At 45.2% G+C, this 23,575-nt stretch overlaps 5 protein-coding genes across 5 annotated transcripts in view; 3 read left to right on the top strand and 2 right to left on the bottom strand.

Moving 5' to 3' along the window:
- The window catches only part of LOC126568396 (phosphatase Herzog), a 201,073-nt gene that overhangs the window by 140,138 nt on the left and 37,360 nt on the right, over window positions 1-23,575 (top strand). Inside the window, exon 2 of the mRNA XM_050224865.1 lies at window positions 10,268-10,388. Coding sequence (XP_050080822.1) covers window positions 10,310-10,388 — 79 coding nt within the window. The 5' untranslated portion in view covers window positions 10,268-10,309. The remainder of the gene's footprint in view (window positions 1-10,267; window positions 10,389-23,575) is intronic.
- On the bottom strand, window positions 208-4,714 carry LOC126567812 (structural maintenance of chromosomes protein 2). The gene is made up of 4 exons (XM_050224113.1): window positions 4,510-4,714; window positions 2,451-4,384; window positions 2,216-2,364; window positions 208-1,547 (listed from the first exon to the last, which is right to left on the bottom strand). Exons 1-4 carry the CDS (start codon window positions 4,675-4,677, stop codon window positions 226-228), a joined length of 3,573 nt encoding a protein of 1,190 aa, XP_050080070.1. The 5' UTR covers window positions 4,678-4,714; the 3' UTR covers window positions 208-225.
- On the top strand, window positions 5,168-5,904 carry LOC126568569 (40S ribosomal protein S16). Its single transcript, XM_050225066.1, has 3 exons — window positions 5,168-5,252; window positions 5,350-5,394; window positions 5,506-5,904. Exons 1-3 carry the CDS (start codon window positions 5,244-5,246, stop codon window positions 5,896-5,898), a joined length of 447 nt encoding a protein of 148 aa, XP_050081023.1. The 5' UTR covers window positions 5,168-5,243; the 3' UTR covers window positions 5,899-5,904.
- On the bottom strand, window positions 6,851-7,837 carry LOC126568413 (proteasome subunit beta type-7). Its single transcript, XM_050224883.1, has 2 exons — window positions 7,717-7,837; window positions 6,851-7,639 (listed from the first exon to the last, which is right to left on the bottom strand). Exons 1-2 carry the CDS (start codon window positions 7,776-7,778, stop codon window positions 6,862-6,864), a joined length of 840 nt encoding a protein of 279 aa, XP_050080840.1. The 5' UTR covers window positions 7,779-7,837; the 3' UTR covers window positions 6,851-6,861.
- The window catches only part of LOC126568500 (gastrula zinc finger protein XlCGF44.2-like), a 237,494-nt gene continuing 231,660 nt past the window's right edge, over window positions 17,742-23,575 (top strand). Inside the window, exon 1 of the mRNA XM_050224989.1 lies at window positions 17,742-17,760. The gene's annotated coding sequence lies outside the window, so the exon portion shown is untranslated. The remainder of the gene's footprint in view (window positions 17,761-23,575) is intronic.

Genomic DNA, 23,575 nt, shown 5'->3' with positions numbered 1-23,575 from the left:
AATCTTTACTGTACTTGTACAAAAATAGCCCGGTTAGCTTGTGAGAACGTTTCAATATTTATTGGTTTTTGTTTTTGTTTCATAGATGAACACCATCTCACTCTAGATCCTTTTTCTTTACTTTAACTTATCGACCACACTTCATCATTATTCGACTTTCATGTTAAAAAATTTTCATTAAAATGCATTTCATGTTTGTATAAAATAAAAAAGAAACAACCCGCGTTACCTTCCACGGGAGGCAGCATCAGCGGCCGATTTCTTCGCATTGGCCAGATTAGCCACGTTCACTGTCCGCGTCACACCGGACATACCATCGATGAACTTGGTGCGGAACAGCACGTTCGCATTGTTAAACATACCGTCCTTGAGCGAAACAATGATAAACTGCGAGTTGGTAAAGTGTGCCTTTAGCATGTTGCCGATGTTTTGCGTGTGGGAAAGATCCAGCGCCGCGTCCACCTCGTCCAGAATGTAAAGCGGTGCCGGTTTGTACTTTAGCATGGCGAGAATTAGCGACAGCGCTACCAACGATCGTTGCCCACCGCTCAGCTCGGTCAACGATTCCTTCCACATCCCGTTAAAACCGACCTTTACCTCGAGCCCTTTCATAAAGTTGACCCCGTCCGGTGGTACCAGCTTGGCCTGCGTTCCGGGCAGAAGCGTGCTGAAGATGCTGCCAAAGTTTTCATCCACCTCGCCCCAAGCCACCCGTAGCTTTTTCTTCTTCTCCTCGTCCAGATCGTTGATGATCATCTGAATCTTTTTCTTATCGTCCTCGACCACCTTCTTCCGGCGCATCACCTCTTTGTACTGTTCTTCCTCGCGCTCCAGCAACACCATTGCCTTCTGGTTGACGTTACGACTCATCTTGTCCTTTGACTCTTGCAGCTTCTTCAGCTTCCGGCCCGCCTCCTGAGGGTCTTCCTTGTTGTAGTCGTACCGCGTGTTTTTCACACCGAAAAACTCCTTATCCTCTGGGATCCAAGGGTACTTCTCTTCCATTCCGCTGATCCGATCATATCCATCCTTGTTTTCGTTCTTTACCTTTGTAATCTCATTTTCTTTCTTCTTAATTTCAAGCTTCAGCTCATCATTTTGCTTCAACAGTTTGTCTCGCTGGTGGTACTTCGACTTCAGCTCTTTGCTCTGCGAATTCATCTTTTCCTTGTGTTGTTTAATTTGTTGCTTCAGTGCGTTTACTGCGGCGGTCATCTCTTGGCTCGAATCGCTTACCACCGTCAGCCGTTGCTGAAGTGCTTCGATCTGCTCCTCAAGCTTGACCGCCTGCTCCTTTGCGGTGACGATGCCCTTCTTCAGCTCTTCTATCTCCAGCTTTAACGTTTCGAAATCTTGTTCGTGCTTTTTCCAATTTTTACGACTTTCTTCACTTTTCTTCTTGGTGCGCTTCATGTCATCTTCAGCCGCCTTTAGCTCACGTTCGCGGTGGCCCTTTCCGTCGGCAATCTTTGACTGCAGATCTTTCACCTTAGCGTTGCACTGCGTTTGTGTTTGGCGTGCTTCCACCATTGTGTTTTGCAGTGTTTCTGTGTATGAGAGATGAAATGATTTTTTTTTAGAGATGTACAATATAAGAATAATGGTTCATAACTGAACAACTACTGGAAGACTTAAATATAACACAACAAGATACTAAATCTGTTACTTGATACGAGATTTCCTCCAGATAGTATGCACGCCCTCGAATACATGAAATAATGGGATGAATTTAAATCCTCTACGCGTGCTCGTTAAACGCTCAATAATCAGCTACCGGCAGCCGATTATCAAACCCATAGGGTAGGGACTGAAGCTCTACCTTGATTGTTAGTCCTTCTGATTCAGATTGGGTTCTATGCCCGGTCCTGATTGAACCTAGGCCAACCAAATCTCCCATAGAACCTTCGACAGCATCCAGTAGCGATTTTTCGTGACCAAGCCCACCAAGTCAGACTCATGAAAGTATGCAAACAATCTTCTTCCTGGATTCGGGTTCGTTCCTCTGGGAATCGAGTTTGACCCGTGATTGCAATGTATTTGTATCGACCAGCAAAAGGTACGTCTCGTATTCCGACCCGGTTGGTTCAGGACAATCCACCCATCGCTATTATATGCCCTGCATATAGACTTCTCATGTGCATTCTTTCGAACCATCGATCAAGTTCGAAAATTAGCTTAATTATGCTGGATCGTTTAAACAGCAAACTTTGCTTACCAATTTTCTTCTTCAGCTCTTCAATTTCTTCCTGGGTCTGCTGGAAGCATGTCTGCGCCAAACGCTGCTTGAGATTGTTCAGCTCGTAGTTCAGCATATCGTGCTGTTCCTTCAGCTGTCCGAACCGATGGGCAGTTTTCTCGATTTTGCTGCGTTCAACATAAAAAAATCAAATCAATCAATAAACAAAAATAACACTAAAATCACCCCCCGTCCCACAACAAATAATCTCTACCTTATTTCCGCACTGATCTCCCGCAGCTCTGCCTCCTTCTCCTGTAGTGCCGCCTGTATCCGGTTGATCTCAGCCACCTCCAGCAGTACAGCATTTCCTTTCGCCCGTGCACCACCGGACAACGTACCGCCCGGATCGACCACATCCCCATCCAGCGTCACCGAGCGTGTTTTAATGCGCGGATGAAACGTGATCTTGTTGGCCACCTCCAAATTCTTCACAATAAACGAATGCCCAAAAGCGAACTGCATCGCTTGCTCAACCTGTGGATCGTACCCGATGCAGGACAGGGCGGTCGTTACATTTTCCTTCCCAACCAGCTCTTCCGCGAACCGTGCCACCGATGGGTCAATTCGTCGGCCGGAAATTTTGTTCAACGGAATCATCGTTGTGCGCGTCTGTAGCTGGCCCTTCTGGAGCAACTTTTTGCTCGTCGTGTCCGTATCGGTAATGACGGAGTACAGATTGCCACCGGCTACCGTTCCGAGAGCTTGGGCGTACTTTGGATCCTTTACGGTAACGAGCTTCGCTACCATTCCCTTTACCGAGCGACGATCGAAACCCGGTTCCGGATCACGGTACTGTAGCTCCCAGCGGTGTGCATTGCGCCGATCCAGCTCCGAACGTAAGCCGCGAATTTCTGTCTGCAGTGCTTGTCGGCGGGAGGAAAGCGTTTCCATCGAACCTTCCTCGTAACCGGTCGACTGGAGCTCATGCTCGATCTGTCCTATTTGTCCTTCGACCTTCGTAAGCTTGCGTTTGTCTTCGAGATACGCCGCATCGCTGTTGTTCATGTTTTTCTGCTTGTCTTGTAGGAGTTTTTGGGAGTGTTTCAACTCCATCTCCGACTGCTTAATGGCCGTTGTCGCTTCGGCCGATTTTTGTTTGGCTGCAATCAACTGATCCTGCAAAGTGGCCGCCTCACCGTCCTCGTTCGTCGATAATCCTGCCGTTACGGCTTCGAATCGTTTCTGTGCCTTCGTGAAAGCCTCCTCATCCGCTTCACAGGCATCCTTGAGCGTTTGGAACGACTCCCCACGGCGTTGCATTTCCGACTCCTTGCTTGCCAGTGCCTGCTCATCGTCTCGGATGCTTTTCTGGAGATTCACCAACTTCCGCTGCTCCACCCCAATACTGTCCTTCGTTGTGTTCCGTTCGGCCGATACGGTAGCTTCCTTTTTGCTTTCCGCAGCTAGTTGCTGCTCCAGTTCTCCCAACGTTCCACCACCCTCGGTATCGATACGTTGCTGCAGTTCCTTCGCTTCCTGTTCGAGCGTTTCCGCCGTGGTGCAGTTCGTCTCGATTCGCTTCTCACTGTCCTCGATGACCGACTGCAGGTTGGCGATCGTTTTCTCCGACTCCTCAACCCCTTTACAAAGCTGCAGATATCGGTAGGACACGTACAATCGCGTAAGATACTCGATATCGCGACACACCTTCTGGAACTCGATGTAATGCTCACGCTCCTTGCGAAGTTTCTCCAGCTTCGGCTCAATTTCCTCCCGTATGACCGCGTACAGTTCGTTCAGCTTGGCATCCTTCTTCTCGATCAGCTTCAGCGCTGAATCGCGCTTCGCTTCGTACATGCTCGTACCGGCCGCTTCCTCTATCATGGACAGAATTTCATGCGGCTTCATGTTCAGCACCTTCGTGATGCGGCCTTGCATGATGAGAAAGTTCGGATTGTTTACGTTCAGCTGTACCGAGCAGAACAAATCCTGCACCCGCTTGTTCTGTACGGATTTCCCATTGATAAGGTATTTGTTCTTGCCGCCGACCACGATTTGGCGTGTGATGGAAATTTCACGACAGTTTTCGAACCCGATCGGCGTTTGGGTTGGGTTGGAATTATCGAAAATCAGCGTCACGGTTGCTTTCGTTACACCTGCCTGGCCACTTTTGTACACCAAATCCTGGAGCGACGTTGCACGGACCTACAACAACAACAAAGGCCATTTCAAGCTTTGTGTGCAACGCGTGCAGCAAAAAAGGCGGCAAAAGCAGTGTTTTCACCGGTTTCGTGAGCGCTCGGAGACGTTCACCCGGTTACCGTACTTACGTGGACCAAATTGGAGATACCGAGCACGAAGCAGATTGAGTCCAGTATATTCGATTTACCCGTCCCATTGAGCCCGGTGATGGCATTAAACTCGGGATCGAATCCTTGCACTTCCGTACGCCTGCCGTACGATTTGAACCCGTCAATGATAATCGATTTGATGTACATTTTCGGGCATTGGGACGCGGTGCAACATTCAGCTACCAGCAGAAACAGACACCGTTACACTTCGATTCACCTTAAAAATGCTGTGTTTTTGTGCTATTTTTATATGATGGCAAAATAATTGTTTACCGCCTCTAGTGTTGTTAGACGCTCTGTGTGTATGTATATGCGTGCTTTGATTCTTTTTTTGTTCTATTTGTAGCTGTCAAAACAACGGCAGTTGGCTTTTGAATTTGGCATCGCGCACAAGAGCGACTGTTTGGTCAATTTTTGTGACAGTTTGTCTGTATAATTTAAAGGGCTATAAAAATATGACTATTTTATTACACATATAAAAATCTAAATTAATTTTCTGGTTTTAGTTTTGGTCCATGAATTTACCGAAAAACACAAAAATAAAATATTTTTCCTACTCACAATTTTACCACCACGCGGCGCTACTGTAACGGAAATGAAAAATTCACCTCACCCTGTTGACAGCTCCGAGCGTCAGCGACTGTCATGTACAGTTCAATGCTGGCGGAACCACTTCCTTTCCTTTTCTAGTTTTGTTGTGCTACGAATCAAACATGCCTAAAGTAAGTGCACGCTAATTTACACCTAAAATCGTGTGAAATATGGTTCCCGGGTCGCTGAAAAGTGTTGTAATCCACCTTTCACTATGTTTTGTTGCAGGCACGCAAGGAGAAAGTTAGCGCAGTCCAGGTTTTCGGACGCAAGGTAAGCATCTTGAGGCGGCTTATGCGCCGACAGCAGACGAGCGGTGCTTCCAACGGGTCCTTAGTGCTTGTGAGCCGTGTGTCTTAATTGCTCGGTTTTTGTGTGTTCCAGAAAACTGCCACCGCCATTGCGTACTGCAAGCGCGGAAAGGGATTGCTGCGTGTGAATGGCCGTCCGCTCGATCAGATTGAGCCGAAAATCCTTCGCTACAAGCTGCAGGAACCGCTGCTGCTGCTCGGCAAGGAAAAGTTCGCCGGTGTTGATATCCGCATTCGCGTGAGCGGTGGTGGACATGTCGCCCAGATCTACGCGATCCGTCAGGCCATCTCGAAGGCGCTGGTTTCGTTCTACCAGAAGTACGTCGATGAGGCGTCGCGTAAGGAACTGAAGGACATCCTGACGCAGTACGACCGAACGCTGCTCGTTGCGGATCCGCGTCGCTGCGAACCGAAGAAGTTCGGTGGTCCAGGTGCCCGTGCCCGCTACCAGAAGTCGTACCGTTAAGGAATTCACACACACATACCAACATTCGTGCGCTGTGTCCGTTGTTCTGGCTGGTCGTATTATACCTGTTCGCCGGGATCAACCGGAAGGGAAGTTCGATGAGCTAAATGACGGTGCGTGGCGAATTATTCTCTCCATAAGATTACGCGTATATTGCTTCGAGCACAGAAAAGAAAAAAACAAAACCTTGTGAGGGAAGGAATAAACGGTAAACATCTGTACAATCTTATGGAAATTGTAGTGGTTGATTGGTATCGGAGGAATGGACGAAGGTGACCGAAACGAATGAATCTCTCTGAGGTATTGGTTTTGTGTTGCCGGACACAAAAGTTTCTTGGACAAGGAGCTCTTTGCAACTTTCGAGGATACAACACTTTACAGGTATTGATACTATTGATTCAATCTGCGAGATATTGAACTGCTCGGATGTTGTCATTGAATTGTTCGTCACATTTGTAGAATCACACATTCTTCATCCAAGTATCCATAGCTCAGGCAGGTCAGGTAACTGTTCAGGTCGCCTAGACATTTTGCAGCATCGGTTGCTTGGAGCGAGTGTTTCTACAAAGATATCGAACAAACTAATTAAAACATCCGAGCTGTTCAATTGATTCAATCTCGGAGATTGAATCAATAATATACCTGAACAAATCAATATCTAGGCGAACTTGTTCATTATATCCTCGAAAACCCTGTAAAATGACTTTAATCCCTAATTTAAATCTTCCAAGCAACCAACATTTGTGCAAAGCAAGCCGGGATCGCCGAGGACTTGTGAAGACCAACAAAGAAAGAGCATCTTTATGAGCTGAAATGAGAGGATTTTTTTCTTTGTATGAAAATACTGATTTCCAACCCAAATTAGTGTACAATTCTTCGCTCCAAACCCGGGGCATTGGATTTTATTCCCAAAAGTTGATACCGATGCATGTAAATTAAAGAATCTGAAGGCAGGAACCATCCTTACGCCGTATCCATACTTTCCACACCTTCCGGCACCAGATGACGCACAACCGTATCCGTAATGTCCACCTTGTAGCTCTTGCTCTGCAAAATCGCCGTCGTGCCCGGCTTAAAGTCGTAAGCCAAGCTACGCGTGCCCTTCTTGTTCGCTTCCTCGTACGTACGCAAATACTCGGTCGCATCCTTCCGGATAACGCACAGATCAATATTCGACCCGGATCCCAGATCGTTAAACACACCGGCCGCAATTGCATCCCGCACCAGCTTCTTGCCCTCCTCCTCCGACATGTCCGGCTTCCAGCGCGACTCAAACACGGACATGGCGGCCAAACTGCCCGAACCCATAGTTGCGTACGGCAGCTTGTCGGTCGAACCGTGCGGGTAGATGCAGTAAATGTACGGACCCGTCGTGTCCACACCGCCCAACACTAGTGCCGCACTGATGTAACCTTGGTAGCGGAACAGGAATTGCTTCAGCATCGTGTTTGCCACCACAACCGGCACGGTACGGCCCGTATTTAGTCGATGCAGCTCCAAATTCGAGGCAATCATCTGTGTGGTCATCTCCGTGTCGGCCGCCGTACCTGCCCCACAGCAGTACATGTTCTTCGCCAGATAGTGAATCTTTTCGCAGTTCTTGTCCGCCACGATTGGTCCTTCGGTGGCGCGCGTATCGGCACCGAGAATGACTCCATCCTTGTAGATGATACCGCAGATGGTGGTGCCTGTTTTTATCATTTTCGGTGGCACGAAGCCAGTCTTAACCAGTTGAGCATTGCTAGAAGCGGGTGATAGATGGTACGAACAGTTAGCGGGCTAATGTAAATCATCCACCCGGGCACAGTGAATACTTACCGGCGACAGTTTTCAAAGCTGAATCCTGGTGCCTCAAATTCACGAGCGATATCGGTAGTCATTTTAACGGAGAGGTAAAAATTAAGAAATCGCTTTGCAGTTTAGGTGAGTCTGCCGTTTTTGTGTATTTTGCTTGATGGCTCTCCTTTTCGGCAATTTTGCTGTTTCACCCTTTTGTCAAAGTGTCAAGGTATGTAGAGCGCACAGCGACGGATGAGAAATGTCAATAATCTATCTATGTAGCTTGAATGCTTGAAAAAAAACGACATCCCCCAAGCAACAAATTGATTTCATTATGGAGTTTCAAATTGCAAAATAAATGCAAAAATTGCTTTTTCTTTTTATGCATGAAAGTTGAAAACATACTAGTTTTAAAGGTTATGTATGAAGATTTTGACAGCTTTGTTTGACCGTCTAAAGAAAAACTCTGAAAATGATCACACCATGACGCGCACTACAAATGATTTCAAAATCAAAATTTTTCACTGAAACCGCTTTTTGAGAGCCTGATGCATACCCAAGCTACACGGGGCAAAGGAGAATAGGGATTTTTTTTACAGTTTCACATCGATTTCAACAGTTTGAAATTTCCCATCGCTTGCAACTTATTCTTCAATTTTCTTAAGTTATAGCTCCAATTTGAAAAACAAAAGAATATTTGCGTGATGGACAAAAATTATTACAACATTTTATTTTATAATAGCGTATTAAAAATGCCAAAAGCTATCACAAATTTAGAAAAATAATAATAATAAGGTTGACCTGTTTTTGCTGCCCGAATTTGGATTCGAGGAATTTTGACACACTCCAACTTTTTCCCGAGCAGAATTGCACAATGAAAATCGGGCGCACCAATTTCGGTCAAATTCCGCCAAACGTTCATAAACATCGGCACCCCGATCGAGCAGTTTAATTCGAGCAGTGAAACCGTGCGGACGTGTGTATTGTTGTGGTGGGTGCGTTGTGTTGTGTGTTGATTTCTATTTAGTTTCTATTGCTTTCTCTCACCAAACGGCCGCCTTTTCTTGAGCAAATTGCACACTTGCACAATAAGTCACTCCCCAAAAATTGTGGTGCAAGTGTGACAAAAAAAGAATGTGCACGGAAAAACCAGTTTCGTCCGTTCCTCTCCCTCCGCGGCGGCCATCTTGTTTGTGTGTGGTGTGAGGGTAGCAAAACAGAAGCGAACGTTTATTTGGTGTGGTGGTGCGTGTCATCAAGTTGTGTGAGAGATTCAATGAAAACCGAGCATATTTTACCAGTGACAATTGTCGCTTCAATTGTCTAATCATCTTTCCCGGTTCTGACTCGGACGGGGAGGGAAGGCTAATTTGGTTCCCGGTGTTTTTGTGTGGTGCTATTACACTGCTGCTGCAGCAAACGAGCAAGTAGTTAGCAGCGCGCGTTCTGGTGAAAGTTGGCTGCTTGTGGGATAGAAAGGGAAAAAAGAAAGTATACACGACGGGACGACCCCAAAAAAAGGGCTACGTCGAGGGTGTCGAAAGGGAAAAGTAGGAGTGGAGAAGTTTGGAAGGTTGGCCGCATGTCACTGTGTGTACAACAAAAGCGCTCTTCTGTGTTGATCATAGCAACCGGGTAGCGACTGTGTGTGTGTGCGTGTTTATGTGTTGGAAGAAAACCGGATCAAAGTAGGGGGGGGGGGGGGGGGGGGTAAAGGGCGAAGGTGTTTTCCCCCGACTTGTACACTTCGTGCCCAGAACTCGTGGCATATACCGGAGGTTTTTAAAGCAGTGATAAAAATTGTTTTTCTACACGGCTACCCGTTTTGGCCCAATATACACATCCCAAGGGGGAAAGAAAAAGGGTCGCAAGTTTTCACCGTTTTCCTTGGGTGTTTCTTCCGTGTTTTCAAGTGGGATGCTTGCATACGGAATATTTCCCGATATCGTCCAAATCGTCCGTCGTCAATCGGTGTATTTTATATTCGAGTGTGCATTTGTTTTATTTCTTCCCTACATAGCATTTCAACAGTGAAGTACTAGTGTGTGGTGGCGCCAATTGCGTGTGTGTGTCTGTATATCTCATCCGTGCCTACATTTTACGCCACGCGTGTGTGTATGTGTCCTGCGAGTGTGTATATGTGTCCCGTACTCAGAGCCAGAGTCAAGTGTGGTGTTTTAGTTTTTCCGTTCGTAAGTTTTCCATCTTTACCGGTTTGCCGGAAATCTGTCCCGGATTTGAGCTCAGGTTCTACTGGCGAGATAGATTAGCGTAAAGTGGACAACGCGACGATCCAGAGCAGCAGCACAGACACATTTTACACACAAGTGTTTACACTCACACACACAAATACACACATTCATTCGCGGTCGGAATCGGAAGCGGAATATTTGCCCATCCGTCCGCAGGCGATTCGGCGATTTTCCGCCCTCCGGTCCCGTCGTCCGCTAAACGCAGGTTGAAAGTCATCGGCTGCTTGTTCGGCGAGCCGAGACGCAGACAAGTAGTAAGACGAAAGGCAAAAAGGAAGAACACGCCCGGAAACCGGCTAGCGGTAAACCGAGTCAACCAGTGGCCAGCACCGAGGGGACACAATTTCCGGAGGGAGTGCGTCCAACAGCCAATGGTTTAAATGGACGCTACATCCATCATTACGCAGGTGTCGCGGGATGACGAACAGCAACTGAACAGCAGCTATCCGAACGAAAAAGGTAAGCGCCAAAGCACCCAAATGTCTGCCAGCGTTTGCTAAGCACTTTTTACAGGATTCTGGGTCGTACAGTGTGGAGCAAGTTTTGAGCACACGTAACGTTTGCTGCTTTACATTGTAGAAAAGTCCCTTCACGTTACAGTTGAAATTGATTTCAGCAATACATTTTTACTTGTTAAATCGATACATTTGAATTTGAGATACTGGAAGTATGTAGAGTTGAGGTACAAGTGTGCCGCCTTGCAAGGACCCCAGTATTATTTAGTTTAATTCTTGTTGAATGCACCAGGAGGAATACAATTTATTTGTTTGAATTTCCATTAAAGGATGCGATAAGGGATTTTTCCATTAAAGGATACGATAAGGGACAAACCCTACAGCAATCCCCTTATATTGTGTTTGACAGCTACAATTGATAAAAAATATTGATTGCATACATTCAGGCGTTTCCTAACTTGCCGGCTAGTACGATATACAAATATCGCCTTGTACAGCAAAAACTGTCTGATTTGCAGGTCTTATTCTTCTTCTTGGCTTAACATCCCACTAGAAACCGCCGGCTATCGATTGGCTTTCTGGGTTGATACCATGCAGTTGAAAAGTTAGTTCTCACTACGGGATTTGCCCTCCAGTCCTGTCGTGTGAAGATTTGCGCCGCTTTCGCCTTCACCACCGGACCAAAAGAGTAGAGGAGCTGCTGAAGATTTGAGTTTTGCTGGACAAATTGTAAATAGTGAGGATCTTTGGGACTACTTCATTTCTTTCTATTTCATTTTTTCTCTTCTAGAGAAGGCCCAAAAGGCCTATTTTTTTGTAAGACTCCGCTTCACAGACTTTATCTCCTGGCGGCTTTATTCTCTCTTCTTGGTCTGCTCAGGATTGAGCACGTCGCGTCGACATGGCCAGGTCACCAAGCTCGTTGCTCTCTCTACGCCGCATGCCGAACGGGTCGCTGAAGAGCTCCTTCTTGGTGGGGCATTAGTTCAGCATCCTCATCACTTGCCCCAGCCAACGTATCCTTCCGGCTTTGACTTCCGTCAGGATATCATCTCCACTAAACAGCCAGCTTTCATTTTGGTGGTTCAGAAGTTTGTGGAGTCCGTACGAATATCCTTTACAAGATCCATTACTGAGATGTAACGATTCATTTTTTTTGGCTGTGAACGCATTATCGATGAAAGAGCAGTTTTTGGAAAAATCCTCACAAGATGCCCAAGGCAAGATGGCAACTAGTTAAGCCTATTATGAGCAGAAAAACTGCAGAAATTGTATATTAAAATAGTACGCACAATCCATGTTCTTTAATTTTTTTTTTGCTTCAATTATCAATTGAATATAGAGAATATGGTGGTAACCTATAATAATATACAAATAAATACCATTTGGATATATTTTATACACATGAAATTCTTCAAAGTTATTAGATAAATTCTCCTAAATATTTCTGAAAATATTAAGAACGTTTCGTTCGTTAAGAACTCTTTCGCAGTAATTCTTGCGACACACTGTATTCCTACAATTGTTGTAAACATAGCCTAAATCCGACCCAAAATATGAAACCCCAGCTATTCATGTTTGCTCCCACCAGCATTGGTGCAATATCGCTTTCGGTGAAAGTTGATAAGCGACAGAATTGTGTGGGCCTCCTTATTTGTTATGTCTATTAAAATTATCCCAACCTTTCTTCTTCTTTACGAGAGCAAAACGTAAATTACGACCTCACATAAATCTTAATGGAATTATGCTTACCGAAAAAGCCTTCTTATATGGATTGTGGATCCGCCAAAAGTAATCCTCTCCCCTTCGAAGGAGAAGTAAATTGCATTATGAGTAATTATAAACTTTTGACTTTAAAAAAAGGAAGGTTTTACGACAAGTACTTCGCTGTACCTTTTTTCCATAGACGATCTCTACTTTCGCCCCCCCCCCCCCCCCCCCAAAATCGCAAAATCGCACGATCAAAGTAACAGAGCTCGGCCGGGGAACAGGTCTGTTCATTTCGTTCGGTTTGCGAAAATAACCCCCCCCCCCCCAAAACTCACCTTCTACCCAATTAGTTGTTATGACAATACACGTTTGTGAAGTTTGCTCATTATGGTGCGCTTTCGTCGACCGAATTCCCACACCGGTCTTGGAGCAGAAGGTGGAATAAATCGCTGCTGGTGTGCCGTTGCGTTCCATTCTTCAGCTGCGTACGTTTTCCAACTGCTGTGTGTGAGTTCTATTGCTGTTTGTTTACCGCTCGTTGTGTGGTTTGCCGGTGTTTTCTTCTAGATTTTCAAGTCATACTCCATGGGAGAGAGAGCTACACACGTATCACATATTACCTCGAGTGTGCACGATTGTATAGCTGTTTCCGTGCGATTTTACGACACCGAGCGAAGGACGTCGTCGGCATCAAATATGATCGTGCGGGATATTCTGCCAAGATCCGTAGTATTTGCGTGTTTCTGTTCGATTTGTTTTTATATCTTGCCTTCCGTAAATGAAGGACTGTTTTGCCAGGTCCCACAGACACGCTACCCACCATGGCCAACCTGGATTGAAATCGGTCGAGAAGAGAAGCAAGACAACTGTCGATTTGTGGCAACAAATAGCAGCAACCCTCTCCCATCCTCCCAGCGTGGGTACGTTAGCGTACGCATAAAACACAAAACACCTCTCTCTTTGTAGTACGATGCGCAAAATATTACAACGGCAACGCAAACTTCCCCTCGCTTGATGCCTGCAAGTGGTGAGCGTGTATTTTGTTGATTTAGAAAACGTTCTTATTTATCACACCCCCGCCGACACCGTCTATTTTTCCTTTTTCGGGGGTTAAACCACAAACACAGACAGATGGCGGGGGTGTAAGTCGTGTGCGAAACCCGGTGAGGGCGTCTTGCCGCGATTTCGTTTCCATTGCCAAGTTTCGTTTTATTTTGGATAGAAAAAAAGGGATACGATGTTTGGCTGGTCCTTTTTCCTTCTTTTTCCCCGAGAGTTTCTACCTACACCGAACAAGAAGGGGTTCAGTGGGATAAAGGACCTGTTTTGCTGCAGGATATTGATGGAAGAAGGGATAGTATGACTTGTGACCTTCTGGGACGTTACTTTTCTAACGTTGTTTTGGTGTTAATCTCAAAAAAAAACTTTAATCGCTTTTTTGTATTTTGTTACTGTTTGTTTTTCGTTTATTTCTTAAGTTAAATGTTGATCCTTCGTCAGGATCCTACGTTTTTGACAGACTGCATCAATTTCTGACATAAAGTCAACAGCTTTTTTGGTTCTAAAAATTGGTGACCTATCAAAGTGGAGCAAAGTTTGGCGACAACGGCTGTATCATCAAGGAATCTAGGACTTTACGGGACAGATCGTCCGGTAACATTCTCATGACATGATCAATCCAACGGAGTCTGACAGATCAACGACAATATCACGGTATATTTATTTATTTATTTATAATTAATAATGACGGTCCAGTGCCGTATTGTCAACACCGCTTGTGTTGAGTAAATTTTATAATCATCTTGATCAGGCATTTCTTCCTTATTCTTTGCCTTATCCCGGGCATACTCGGTTAATTATCACGGTATAGGTCATATATTTTTGCGAATCTCTTCCTCTCGAATGCATCTAAGAGGAGTTGGTCAATTCTTGATAGAGTTCATGTCGCAAATGTGATAGAATACTGGTACTATAGTCCCAATTATCCTGCTCTAACGTTTGACAGACGCTATCCAAAACGAGGCACGGTCACGCTGGTCATCTAATGGCTTACTAGACTTGGCTGATAACACATAGTTGGATAGTCAGTCCTCACTACGGAGGAAGGACACGGATGGGATTTAAATCCTTGTCTAACGGTGTGAAGAACGGCACCATTGTAACCGGCCCATTGGTACAATGGTTTGTCAAATTGGCTCTTCATTAGCCAGCGCAGAAAAATTCAAATTTGGCGAATGTGTTGTACTCTAATGTTTTCCAAACGGAAACACGATTTTGTCAAACATTCTTCCTTCATCCCAGAGCTACGGAAAGGAAGATGAATAGATTTTTTAAGGGTTTGCACAATTTTTTAATGAATCCTAGCGTTTTTTTCTAATAATAATAGTTTTTCTAGCGTTTAAAAGACAGATTGAAACTTTTATTTGTAATGCTTTTAATCAAAAGTCTCATGGATATTTGTGTTCAAATGTTCTAATTTCACAATGAGCTAACATTAAAATGAAAATAAGGCTTCCCTTACTCAAAAGCCATAAAAACGATTCATTCGATTTGTGATTAGACAAGGTCTGTTTGCCTGTTTGTTGGTTAGAGAATCGAAATCATCACTTCTAAATCTTCTATGCACGGAGCACGGAGGTGTCAGAGCTCAAATCCCTTCCGAACCTTGCGAACTGGCTATCCAAGCTTGTGCTATCAGCAAGTATGGTAACCCTTTTGACGGCCGGCGTAATGTAGCTGGTCGTTAAGCCAAGAAGAGGGATAAATCCTATTCAATCTTACTTTTGTCCGAGGATCGATTTTAATTCTAATAATTGAGTCTTTGCACTGGTCTCTATTTTATCATATAATTATATAACCTCAATAACAGCTTTTGTCTTTAGTCTAATTATTTGCCTCATAAAACATTACTGGGCTTTGCGTTAGGCCGATTGCTCCATTTTCAGACCCCTGGAGGGATTCCACAACCTTTTCTTATCTAGCAAACACTTAAAAGAAAGCATTTTTCTCCTTCCTACCGAACCCATATTGCTTCTCAAAATCGGTCCCAGTACTCAAGCCATAATTCATGCACGACCATTCTATGGTGTCTCGAGTACTCTTCTACCTCAAAATCCCCTACGAAAATAGTTAAAGCATAACAGAGATTCTCTCTTCTTCCCGATCAGGATGGGTGCAAAAGTATGCGTAACAGGTGCAACCTTTTTGCCACTTTTTCGCATTCTAATGCTCTGGCGCATTTATGCTGTAGACGGGAAAATGCTACCCAATAGTAGCAGCTGTTCAACTGACACCGGACGCAGCATGTTTTGGGTTTTCTTTTGGATAGATTAGCGACGGTGGAAGACAAACGGATTTACACGGCGGGTAAAATCAACGCATCTACTGCCTGATTTCGTTCGTTGATAGCGTTACGGTTTTGTTACTCTTGCGTCGCTGCCTGCTCGTACTTTTTTTTTTTATTTGCAATTTTCTCCTGTTTGTTTATTGCTTTTCATTGAGCTGGAACTAAGTTAAAGATTGGTGCTTTCAACGCGCTTGCTACAAGAATTTCCCACGAAGTAAGAGCCTTGAGCCTCGCATGTTTAGATCCCGCGAGATTGATTTATTTATCCGCTGGCGAGGGATTTCTGTGCTTGCGGGGAGAGGGCCCAGTGTTGTTGTTAGGATTTCTGGCTTTAGCAGTCAACCACGAATGACTGGCTGGCCCTGTAGGGGGTGCGATGATGGTGTGATCTTTTTTGTTGTTGTTGCGAAACAACCCAAATGGGAGTACTTAGCTGTGAGTGAACGGTCGAGAAGTTGCCTAGATGTTGAGCTGTTGAACTTTTAGTCTGATTTTGCTAGCTTTTGGTGAGGTGAACTTTGGTGGTTTAGTGTTACCGCTGCCAAAGTTAAATACTTTTGATGTTTTGAACTTATCCCATCAGATCTCTGGATTATTGGGAGAAAATATCCTTTCAGCAGTTCACAGTCTCATTTTATCTGCTTAAGAAAAATCCTTTTAACCTACTGATCAGATAATGAATCTTGATGCACTAACAAGAAATTATCACCGACAAGATTTAAGTCGAAGTGTCGGAGAAATTGATTGTGCCAAGAAAGAGGGAAAGAGAAAGCAAGTAAAAAAACCATCGTAAAGGGACACTTTTGCCCTTTAATTGCTTCAAAACGCCTATAGCATCAGCCCTTCGAATACGTCTCGCTGTGTGAGACATCTATGTTGACTCTTGTGCTGTGAATCGTTTTTTGCACTTGACATCATACGGTTTGAAGTGCCCGCTTTTATCCCGCTCGAGCCGTATTACATCGGTGGGGAATGGGAAAAAACTTGTCCTGTCTTTCTACTTTTTAACGCTTCAACAGTGCATAACGACGAAGCGGCCAAGTCAAACATGGCACAAGTGTGCGTCTAATCGAAATAAAGGCAGACACTTTGGACCGACATTAGCCAAGGCGATAGAGTTTATTAGCAAACAGGTTTTTCGGAGTGGTTGTGTCGCTCACCAACACTGTGTGACTGGCTCTGACTGAGGTGTTTGGTGTCGATTCGTAGCCCTGGTGAAGGTGTAAGACATTCCAGATTATGCTAGAGTTCCTACTGTCTTCCTCTAATGGCCAAGGCTTTGTGGGATGTTTGAGTCCTAGTAATCGATGACCTCCCTTGGGGGAGACCCTTGTACTTACATGTGTGTGTCTGTTTGTGTATTATCCTTGAGAAAATCACCTTCACAACACAACAAACAGACCATAATCTTACAGCTGGAATCATTTGCCTCGAAACGTTCAAATCTCGCTCCTTAACTGTTGCATTTCCATTCAAATTTAATATCGAACGGCGTCTTGGCGCGCAGAGTTGTGGAACCGGTGGTCTAGGCCAAGGTGTCAAAGGTGGTAGCAAACGACGTGGCCCGTGTGTGTGTGTGGAGGGGGAGGGGCACTTCAAAGGTAGTCCTCCTCGTCGGACAAACGCTAGCGACTAGCGAAAGTCACGGACGACAGCTTTGCCGGCACCATTGCCTTGGAAAGGCTCGATAATACTACACCACCACCCCGCAACGGCTTCGGAGTTCCTTGTCTTCCCCTCCCCATGTTGCTGGTCAATAAGCTAACGTATCAGCTTCCGTTGTGCCTGGGTCTCGTTCGCACGTCGCCGACCAGTCGTGTGTCGTTCAGGGGTTGTGGAAAGTGTGTCAATAGAAAATGTGCAGCTGACGACGTCAACAACGACGACGACAAATTCCTCTGCAAGCTCCTCGTTCATCCGCAACCCCTCGACCCCATAGTCTAGCAGGGGTGGCCTTTCCGAGTCTGCTTCGGTTTGCTAGTAGCCGTCTAGTCGTCGTCGTCTTGTTTGTTGTATTCTGGCACAAGTCCATGGTAAGAGAACAGTTTCCCCATCTTCGTGTGCGGTAAACAGACTTCCTGCGGGATTAATCCAACGGAGAATCATTCCCACGGACGCGGTGTTTCTTGTAGGTCTTTATGTTGATCGCGCAAGGGTGGGTATTCCATCAGGCGCTTGGTTATTTGTACCGCCTTCGGTAAGAAATCAATAAACTATCAATAATTTCAATTGACAAGACGTTTCCTTGGTAGCGGTCAGACCACCACAACACACTGGTGGTTGAAGTCATTCTATGCCCCGGACCAAAACGAGAAAGATTGTGAGAGAAAGGAATCAAAGGACGGTTTATTTGAGATTTTTTCCTGGCTAATAAACAAAATATATTTGTAAACATTCAGCTCTAGTGAAAAATAATTTGACAAACGTCAAAGAAGTCCAATGTATTACAATATCGTTGGATCTCCCTTCTTTCATGAATAATGTCGTTTAGAGTTAGAGTCCTAGGTCACAAGATCCTAGGAAATTGATCATATTGATTGAAGATACGTGTTCTCAGGCGATATATTGAGACTATAGTTTGATGCGATAGTTATACGATTGATAGGAATCAATTCCATCGACAATGTGTGATGAGACGTGAGACTAAACATAATTGCGTATTGCAGGATAGAACGTGGATGACATCCATCCATACAGAATCGTCTGGGGCAGTTGTTGGATGGCGAAGGAGTTGCCACTAATGCAATAAAATGTTCAGTCAATTTTTTAGTGCCTAGCACCGTAACATCCTCGTCCCCAGCACTACTCCATAATCGCCGATTAGCCAACAGTATGTCTCCACTGTTAGTTTGTCGGACGTCGCCATACTGTCAGATTGCGATGATGTTGGCAAATTGATCCATCACGAAATGAAATTGTCTGCTCTACCGTGCCTTGTGCCTTTTTATGATAGCTTGACCACCCGCTTGTCTCAATTGTGGCAACAGTTTTACGATGTCTCAATTTAATGATGTCCTCCATTTTCTCGCTCTTTACGCACGGGTTGTCCAGCCAGAATTTAGTGTTGTCTCGTGTTGTGTGCTAAATGTGCTAAAACGCGGTACAAAAGATTGCTGCTGCGCGAGTTGATAATTTATTTAAAAAGATTTACCCAATAAATCGATTTTGAAAATGGAATGCGTGGAGGGCGCAAACATTTTGCCGGACTTTGTGGAACACATGCTTTTTTTTTCTATTTTTATTCCACACTTACCCACACACACTCATATCTTGTGAATGAATGCACCAACTCATAGCTGGGGTGAATATTTTTGCAAATGGCCCACCCCCGGGGAGGGGAGTCTTGATGCAGTATTTTACCCCTTTTGGAGTTTGATGCGGCGATTTCTCTACCGGTAGCATCCTACCTACCGTCCCGCCCTCCGGTTGTGTATCCGGCGAATCGATCGATTCATTCCACAATTACACTCTGCAAACGCTCGATCTTCATACGCTTGCTGATCGATGGTGATGATGGCTATAATTGGTGCTGTTCGTACCCCATCGTACATCACTGACATAGATTGTTAACTTTCATTTTCACTTGATTTCCAATTGATTTTCTCACCCCAGCTTCCCAGCTCCCTCCGCACGCTCGGCTCGCTCATGTTAATGCGTGAAATTGCAACGAATATAAATGATTTTTCGGAGCAAGTTTTACCGGTAAACTTTCCTTTCACGGCGGAACGTTTTTCTGGCGTTTTGGGGGGAGCGGTTATTAAAATAATTGGCAAACTCACCCAGGTGCAGGTGTTTCAGGGGCCGACAGTAGCGGTGTAAGCCTGTCTTAGCTAATCGAACTTCACCATCTGTTAATTAATTGTGTCTGCTTGCTTCTCCGATGTCTGGTTTCGTCGATTAAATCGAACCAAAATCGCTTCCCGGGCTTAATCAACTCTAAAAACCGACGCCAAGTTTGTGAACCGCTCGTTTCATAACCGAATGCGATCGTAACAGGCACCCATCACCAACACCACCACCATCGTTTAGGGCGGTGAGTGACCCTTAACTGGCTTGGGGTTGAGATTATTGGAGCACTGTGTTGGCGTGCCTGTGTGTCCGTATGCTCGTTTTTTTTTTTTTGTTGATGTTTACTTTAGGAGTCTTCTCAGCCACAGCAACATCATCGCGTTATGTTCCAGCGTTCCGTGGTTTGATAGGAACCACGGAACGCTGTAACGTTCATCAGCTGACAATTAATCTCTCACTTCAAGCGCCACCACCCAAGCTTGCTTGTGTGTGTGTGCGTTGGTGGGAGAAGACTATCAAAAGGGGTCGTCTTTTTACCGCTTTACATTATCAGCGAACTGCAATCGCGTTCCCGCAAGACTAACTGACTGACTGACATCATCGCGTCCAATGCACGCGCAGTTGGGAGGTAGCAGTGTTCGAACTAAGGGGGTGTAAAAAAAAACGAGAAAAAAATTATAATTTCACAATTATAATTGAATGTTCACGCGCACACCCATGCCCATGAGGTCGGTGCGTAATTGTGTGTGATTCTCCGTTTCCGTGCCATCAGTAAGAAGCCTCGTCCCCACGTCTTGGAAATATGGTGCGTTTGTGTGTACGCAATGGCAGTTGGCCCACCCGGAACCATTCGCAACCACGTTCGTGGAGGGTCCCTTTTTATCTCAAAATAAACATCTCCAGAAATAGATGGTGTTTTTTTTTTTTATTTGCAATAGGGGCGGCCTTGCTTCTCCGTCTTTCTCACACAGCCACAGAGGGGCATGGAGCAAACGAGATGGTTTGAAAAGGGCCGTTCCGGAGTGTTCCGCCCATGCATGGGGCCGTGTGGGTGTTGATTGAAGCTAGAGGCTCTCATTCATAACGGACGCTCGTCTACTACGAGCGGGCGAATACTAAAATAAAAACCAATGTGCAAGAAGTAATATTGCTGCCTTCCCTACCCAGCTGTTCGGTCATGCACGCTCAGAAATTAGGGACACCTACCTATATCTGCTGCTAATTGTAGTCAGGTGTGTGCCTGGTGCATGATATTCCAAAAAGAAAAAGAAAGCAACGTTAAACTGTAGCTAATTGATTAAAAATTGTATTTGCGTTTGAAAATGTAAGTCACAGGCGGGACATATTTAGACGATGGTGTCATTGACGATGGTTGGTGCAGTTGAAACACACTCTTACCCTCCCCTGATAAGGAATCATAGTCTTTGTCAGTGCGTCAACATTAGACACACAAACACACACAAATACATTCACATTTATCTGGCTTAGGACAGCTACACGGGAAGCTTCTTTTTCGAGTGCAGGCACACAAAGACAAAAAATCCAATCGCAGCTTTGTTTATCGAACAAATCCTTAGAGAGAGTCTGTTGTTTTATCCCGTGCACCGAAGCCAACACTGTCTCCCTATCTTGTGGGTCGTAGTCATTCTGCCTGGACACACTAAAAACTCCCATTTCCCGTTCCGGTCGTTATTAAATTTTGTATCGTTATCAGTTTGCTGCAGTGTGCCGAGAGCTTTACCCACAACCTACACCACCGGGCACCAACGAGTTGCTCTAGGTTTCCCGCACTCGCTTGCCACACACCAGAAGACCTGGCCTGACTTTTGCTTGCGAAAAATAGTGTGTGTGTGCTGTGCGTGTCTCGCCGCGGACTGCGGGAAGATCGCGCGGCCCACCCTTATCTAAATCGTTCGCATATCGGAGTTGTGTGTGCGCAAAATGGAAACGAAAAGAGAAGGCTGCCAAACCAAACATGCTAGCGAGCCATTTTACTGCTATTTATTCCGCGAAAATATATCTTCTAGCGTGTGTGAGGGAGCGTTCTCGGTGGGCTGTGTTTTATATTTGTGTCGCCTGTGTTGACTTGATTATGCTTTTGATGGGTAAAATAGTGACTTTAATGGGGGCGTTTGTGAGAGGGGAGGGCTTGAAGTGGGAAGAGAAAGTCGGGGAGATATCACTGCGGTTGTCTAGCCTTCTTTGAACGGCGGTGCTGACGTGCTAATTGCTGATAGGAAAACTCATTCAAAGTTATACATTGTATGGGAACCAGTGTCTGTATGGAGGAGGAGGGCGCTTAAAGATCGGTCGGAATTTAGCACAAAATTTCGTAAGAAGATTAATTAGTAGTTTACTTCGTAGTTGTGTCTATAATTGGATTGGTGAATGCCTTATATTGAGAAATTGTTATCAATATTATTATACAGTGTTTGCAATAATTATACGATACATATTTACGATACACTATATTACGGTGTTAATTACGTTATTTAAAGAGGTAGCTTGTTTCAAATATAAGAGAACGCTTTTGATGCGATATTTTGTATGGATCTTTAGTGTATTATAATGCATATGCATTGCATTGGGTGTTGTAGGTGACACAGCGCTGATCCACGGAAGAATCGGGGTTCAAATCTCATCCGGACCGATCCCACGTGGTGAGGATTGACTATGCAACTACGTGCTATAAACAAGTCTAGTAAGCCATTCGATGACCGGCGTGACCTAGAAGGTTGTTAAGCCAAGATGCAGAAGAATTTTAATCCTGGCCGTATTGTTATGTTCCACTGCATTTAATACCCTTAAAAATCAGTGTGGTGCGTATTGAGTAAGAGTTAGTGAGTGATTTAAATCTTTTTACTGAATGATTGAAATAAACTCCTCACAAAGAGTACTAATAACTCATTTGGGATTCGAATCGCACAACTCTTTTTAAATCGTTACCATCAAAGAGTTTAACACTCTTCTGGGAATCGTTATTGTTAAACTCACTCCCAAGAAATTAATAGTCGCCAGAGGGATTCGAATCGCAAGGTGTGTGCAAATTAATTTGGGAATCGTTATTACCGAACTCATTCCCAAGGAGTTAACAATCGCTAGAGGAATTCGTATCGCTAGTAGTGTTTTAACTCTTTTGGGATTTGAATCAACATTACTTACTTACTTATCAGGTGCTACAACCTCTTTGTGGTCTTGGCCTGCCGCAGCCGAATGCGTAATCGCTCACGGTCCCGCGCCGTCGTCGGCCAATCCGTCATCCCGGCGTTGATGGCGGATGATTCCACGTCATCTGGGCCTACCACGCCTCCTCTGTGGACGGCCTAAAAGGACTATCTGAGCAGGGTCTTCCGGTGCTATGCGTATAACATGGCCAGCCCATCGGAGCCTGGCGAGCCAAATTCGCTGCACGACGGTAAGGTCTTCGTACAGTTCGTACAGCTTGTCGTTGTAGCGGCTCCTCCATTGTCCTTCCACACATACGGGGCTAAGAATCCTTAAGAGCATCTTCCTATCGAGCGCGGCTAACAGGGCCTGGTCTGTTTTGGACAGGGCCGCCATGTCTAAGAGGCGCATGTGCGTACTGGGGCTATAAAGGTACGATACAGTCCCAGCTTCGACCGTCGCACGACACGTTTTTTTAGGTGAAATGTTTCCTCAGGCAGTAGAAAAGACCAGCATCCTAGCGCGCAACTCCGTATCTATGCTGTTTTCGGTGCTGACTTTTAACCCGAGATAGGTGAAGTTTTGAACGACTTCAAATTTGCGGTCACCTATCCGTACATCACCCCCACGTAGTTCCGTATTTCTTAGTAGGACCGCTGATGGTGCTACCATCTATTTGGTTTATGCCTCGTTAATTTGCAACCCGAGGTTTTCTTCCGCCTGCTCGATCCTTTTGTAGGCCTCTGCTACCTGGGAGAGCCGCAGACCAATGATGGCTATATCATCAGCGTATGCCAGGATCTGGGTTGACTTATAGAAGTTGGTTCCCGAAGTCTCCACGTCCGAGTCACGGATGGCCCTCTCTAGCGCCAAGTTGAATAGGAGACAGGCGAGCCCATCTCCCTGGCGCAGGGAGCGCTTTTGGTGGTAGCAAAGGACCCTGAGAGTTTTCCATCCACCTTCACCTGGCATGTTGACGTTGGTCGTGGTCATTCTAAGAAGCCTGATCAGTTTGGTCGGGATTCCAAAAGATCTCATGGCCTCGTAGAGTTTTACCCTGGCTTTGCCTTCATATGCCTTGAAATCTATGAAGAGATGGCACGTGTTCATCTGCTGTTCAGCCATCTTCTCCAAGATTTGTCGCATGGTGAAGAACTGGTCAGTGGTAGATTCTTCGTTTC

Source organism: Anopheles maculipalpis, chromosome 2RL (genome assembly GCF_943734695.1).
Source record: "Anopheles maculipalpis chromosome 2RL, idAnoMacuDA_375_x, whole genome shotgun sequence".
Taxonomy (NCBI): domain Eukaryota; kingdom Metazoa; phylum Arthropoda; class Insecta; order Diptera; family Culicidae; genus Anopheles; species Anopheles maculipalpis.
This window is presented reverse-complemented; position numbering and strand designations above follow the sequence as displayed.

Bases quoted from the DNA above. Each gene is read 5' to 3' on its own strand.
- LOC126567812 (XM_050224113.1), bottom strand. From the start codon at position 4,677: ATGTACATCAAATCGATTATCATTGACGGGTTCAAATCGTACGGCAGG. The intron at 4,385-4,509 runs GTAAGTACGGTA...TTGTTGTTGTAG, and splicing joins GTATCTCCAATTTGGTCCAC to GTCCGTGCAACGTCGCTCCA. The intron at 1,548-2,215 runs GTAAGCAAAGTT...TCTCATACACAG, and splicing joins AGAGCTGAAGAAGAAAATTG to AAACACTGCAAAACACAATG.
- LOC126568569 (XM_050225066.1), top strand. The intron at 5,395-5,505 runs GTAAGCATCTTG...TGTGTGTTCCAG, and splicing joins TCCAGGTTTTCGGACGCAAG to AAAACTGCCACCGCCATTGC.
- LOC126568413 (XM_050224883.1), bottom strand. From the start codon at position 7,778: ATGACTACCGATATCGCTCGTGAATTTGAGGCACCAGGATTCAGCTTT. The intron at 7,640-7,716 runs GTAAGTATTCAC...ACCCGCTTCTAG, and splicing joins AGCTTTGAAAACTGTCGCCG to CAATGCTCAACTGGTTAAGA.